General features: G+C 43.8%; 2 protein-coding genes across 2 annotated transcripts in view; both read right to left on the reverse strand.

Moving 5' to 3' along the window:
- snd1 (staphylococcal nuclease and tudor domain containing 1) overlaps positions 1–4,564 on the reverse strand; it is a 67,934-nt gene that overhangs the window by 51,033 nt on the left and 12,337 nt on the right.
- The window catches only part of LOC111954651 (connector enhancer of kinase suppressor of ras 3), a 27,623-nt gene that overhangs the window by 13,088 nt on the left and 9,971 nt on the right, over positions 1–4,564 (reverse strand). The window contains exons 2-3 of the mRNA XM_023974531.2: positions 1,742–1,944; positions 953–1,040 (exon numbers count right to left, since the gene is read on the reverse strand). Of these exons, the coding sequence (XP_023830299.2) occupies positions 953–1,040; positions 1,742–1,899 (246 nt within the window). The 5' untranslated portion in view covers positions 1,900–1,944. The remainder of the gene's footprint in view (positions 1–952; positions 1,041–1,741; positions 1,945–4,564) is intronic.

Here is a 4,564-nt window from a genome sequence, read left to right on the forward strand (position 1 = left end):
TAACAAACTATAGTTTTGGCAAGTCGGTCAGGACATCTACTTTGTGCATGACACAAGTAATTTTTACAACAATTGTTTACAGACAGATTATTTCACTTATAATTCACTGTATCACAATTCCAGTGGGTCAGAAGTTTACATACACTAAGTTGACTGTGCCTTTAAACAGCTTGGAAAATTCCAGAAAAGGATGTCAAGAAGAAATTTCTGGAGTGGTTGAAAAACAAGTTTTAATGACTCCAACCTAAGTGTATGTAAACTTCTGACTTCAACTGTATATGTGTATGTATATATATGTGTATATGTATGAATGTTTATATATATGTGTGGATGTGTGTATGTGTATGTATGTGTATATATATAGATATATATATTTACCCCAAATATATGGGGGATTGGAAATGATGCAGACAATTACATTGATGGAAGCAACAATCTATCCTCAATATTAAAGCTGATCCACCCTCTGAAAAAAATATTTTTAAAAATTAAATAAAAACATGTGCTTTAACAATTCAGTGGTCCAGTTCTTGTTGCATCCTGTGGTGAGTGTCTGTGTGGGCCACACCTTCAGCTAACACTTCCTATTTGAACTCCACCTCAATGTGTAACAGATCAAAAGAAGTAGCCTCTGATGCAGGGTTTTTAAGGTCTCGTGTGACTGACATTGTGACCCTACAAGTTCATGTAAGATGGGCTACCTTTGAAACAACAGAGAATTTTCTCAGAGATGTTTTGCTTTTTACATGCCTTAAAAACTGTCATTTTTGGTTCCCAGAACGTTCATGAGAGGGGCTCTATTTTAATTTGTGTGTTGACTACGAGCATGAAAGAAATATTCATGCATCATGCTAATTTAACAAACACACACAAGTAGTTTCCTTATATGCAAAGTCATCCCAAAGTCCCATGAAACCTCATGAGAGTGAATAGTGATGATTAGAGAACAAACCTTCTGAACGGTGGAGGTGAGTTCCAGACACAGCTGAATGATCCTGTTCTTAGTGGAGGTGAAGTCACTGATCCCCGTCAGAGAAGTCCTGTTATATAGAGACCAGAGGAAGGACAGGAGCCATTCCAATTACAACAACCCCAATAACACAGCAATAATCTATCCATCGCTGTGTGTACAATCATAACAATATCAGGTGCAATCATGGAGCTGAATGTGATGACGGTTCTGTATAATATAGCAATTATGAGTGTTGTTGTGTGACAGATGCATGAAGACAGCATCTAAATAAAAACGACCCAGGTATGTGAGAAATGTAATAGRAATTATTGTTGTTGACTTGATGTGCTTTGACTGGTCATGTACGTAGGTTACAGTACCCTCCCTAACATGTTTTGAGGGGTTACTAACAGCATCTGCTGTTGTCCGTCAATACAGATGTTTCATTTTGCAGCGGAGGCCTTCTGGAATGCGTCTCAAGCCGACACAAGCACAGGAATACAACCGGCTGCATTACTTCACTTGGAAAGACTTCACTGTGGCTGTTTTGACTACCAGACAGTAAAACATTTCCTCAAGTCAGGACTTTAACAAGATAACATGTATGTTAACATGGGCATCACTTAAGACCATAATAGAATGCATTCCTCCCGTTGAAATGTTAAGTGTGTGTGCGTGCGTGCGTGCGTGCGTGCGTGCGTGCGTGCGTGCGTGCGTGCGTGCGTGCGTGTGTGTGTGTGCGTGCCACTGCCTACGTGCATGTGTGTAAGTGTGTTTTGTATAGCCTACCTGTCCAGCCAGGCCAGTAGACTCTTGGCTGCTCCGATGAGCTCCACCACAGCAGTGAGGAAGTCATTGGGGGGTTTGTGGGACTTCTTGCCCTCGTACGACGGGTTCTTTCTGCGCTCCGACGCTGAGTTGTGGAGGTTGTTGGACGCCGCTCTCATACGACCAACCAGAGTCTTCAGGTTGTCTGTCTCCACCCCATAGTTCTGGAAGACAAAAGAGATAAACGTTTTACTTGCATTGACTGTGATTTGTGGTTGTTTTAACCACCCTAGTTGAATGCACTGACTTGTAAGTCCGCTAAAATACCGAAATGTAAATTATAAACTGGGTGGTTCGAGCCCTGAATGCTGATTGGCTGACAGCCGTGGAATATCAGACCGTATACCACGGGTATGACAAAACATTTATTTTTACTGCTCTAATTATGTTGGTAACCCGTTTATAATAGCAATATGGGGGTTTGTGGTATATGGCCAATATACCACGGCTAACGGCTGTATCCAGGCACTCCGCGTTGCGTTAAGAATAGCCCTTAGCCGTGGTATATTGGCCATATACCACACACCCTCGTGACTTATTGCTTAAATGTATGGGCATATTCTCATAACACAACATTCAAAAATAAGAAAGAAATACACCAAGGTTATCTGACTCACTAAGTTTATCATAGTCACATACCATACATGTAGCTATCAGAGCTTTGATTAGTGTGATTAGCATGTGTGTTGTAATCCAGGCTGCATCACATCCAGACGTAATTGTGAGTCCCATAGGGCGCCGCACAATTGGCCCAGCGTCATCCGGGTTTGGCCGGGGTAGGCCGTCATTGTAAATAAGAATTTGTTCTTAACTGACTTGCCAAGTTAAATAAAGGTTAAATAAATAAAATMTWAATAAAGTKATCAATTCCATTCAATACCAACTGGCTTGGTTTCAGAAAACATTGCCTATGTCCCAAATGGCACCCTATTCCATCTATAGTGCACTACCTTTGGCCAGTCTCATGGGCCCTCATCGGCTCMGGCCAAAAGTAGTGCACTACAGAGTGAAAAGGGTGCCATTTCAGACACAGTCATTACCTTTCTGTTGAATTGTAGAGTGACAGAGGATTAAGGACTCCAGGGTTTTTCTCATGACCAAGTCCCTCTGACCAAGTTCATGACAAAGTTCTCAAGTCCCCTTACACTCAGGACCAGTCACCATGGCAACCTGCATGGCCCATCATCTGACTAAAACATATTCCCTTCCACGTCTACCTGAATTATCTCAAATTCTAAGTGTGTGTGTGTGTGTGTGTGTGTGGGGGTCTTTGTTTGTGCTGAGTGTAAATGTAAGTGTGTGAACAAGGGAGGGAGGAAGATGGCAAGGGAGAACTATCAACCCTTTCATATCTACACAGCTCTAGGGGTTTAATAGCAGGATAACACGCGGTGGGATTCAAACGGTGTTATCGGGCTGTGGATCACTGGCCCTGTAACACCTGTGGATCACTGGCCCTGTAACCACCTGTGGATCACTGGTCCGGAAACCACCTGTATGATCACTGGCCCTGTAACATCTGTGGATCACTGGCCCTGTAACACCTGTGGATCACTGGCCCTGTAACACCTGTGGATCACTGGTCCTGTAACACCTGTGGATCACTGGCCCTGTAACACCTGTAGCACAGCTATGGTAGACGGAGGTAAAAAGGCCTTAATTAAGTGCAAAGGATGGTGGGATGGGAAAGTCCAACAAGGTCTGATTGAGATCAAATAAAATCTCTTAAATTATTACCTTAATCACTATGAACACACATACACACGCACACAGACACGCACACAGACACGCACACAGACACGCACACAGACACGCACACAGACACGCACGACAGCTGTTCAGCGCGATCGTTCCTATCCTGAAGCATAGAAGCAATGGAAACTTCTGAAGCCAATGGAATGCCTATTCCTGTTCAGACGCTGAAGAGGGGCAAGGGAAAGTGAAGAAAATGAGGAAGAGAGCATGTGACAAAGGGAGGAAAAGGAGAAAGTGTTGACTCTGAGATCTACAGCAGTTATGATGTATGGGGCACGGTCGGAGAGAGGAGAGGCAGGGGCAGAACCAATCACCAGACGGAAACCACAGGAACAATGGTGTAACGGCTTTTCCCGAGCGGGATGTGTGTATTACAGGTGGGGGGTGGGGTCACATCTGTTTCCTGAGCACCAGGAGATATCCCCGAGAACATAAAGCTCTGCCCAGATTGCATCCCAAATGGCACCCAATTCCCGATACAGTGCACTACGTTTGACCAGGGCCTGGTCCCGTGTAGCTCAGTTGGTAGAGCATGGCGCTTGCAACGCCAGGGTTGTGGGTTCATTCCCCACGGGGGGACCAGGATGAATATGTATGAACTTTCCAATTTGTAAGTCGCTCTGGATAAGAGCGTCTGCTAAATGACTTAAAATGTAAAATGTCTATAGGGAGTAGTGCACTATGTAGGGTATAGGATGCCATTTGGGATACAGTCCTACTAGTCACCCACAGCCAACACTCAACCCTCACTACTTTATATTGGCCAGATAATGTATATTCCCTCTCACGTAGGACATGGTCAAGATCCCAGTTCATTTCCTCCAACCACCAAAGCTCTCTTAAAAGATAACAAGGTCCGGTATACTACCACCAAAGCTCTCTTAAAAGATAACAAGGTCCGGGATACTACCACCAAAGCTCTCTTAAAAGATAACAAGGTCCGGTATACTACCACCAAAGCTCTCTTAAAAGATAATAAGGTCCGGGATACTACCACTAAAGCTCTCTTAAAAGATAACAAGGTCCGGT

This window comes from Salvelinus sp. IW2-2015, linkage group LG28, assembly GCF_002910315.2.
Source record: "Salvelinus sp. IW2-2015 linkage group LG28, ASM291031v2, whole genome shotgun sequence".
NCBI classification, from domain to species: Eukaryota; Metazoa; Chordata; class Actinopteri; order Salmoniformes; family Salmonidae; genus Salvelinus; species Salvelinus sp. IW2-2015.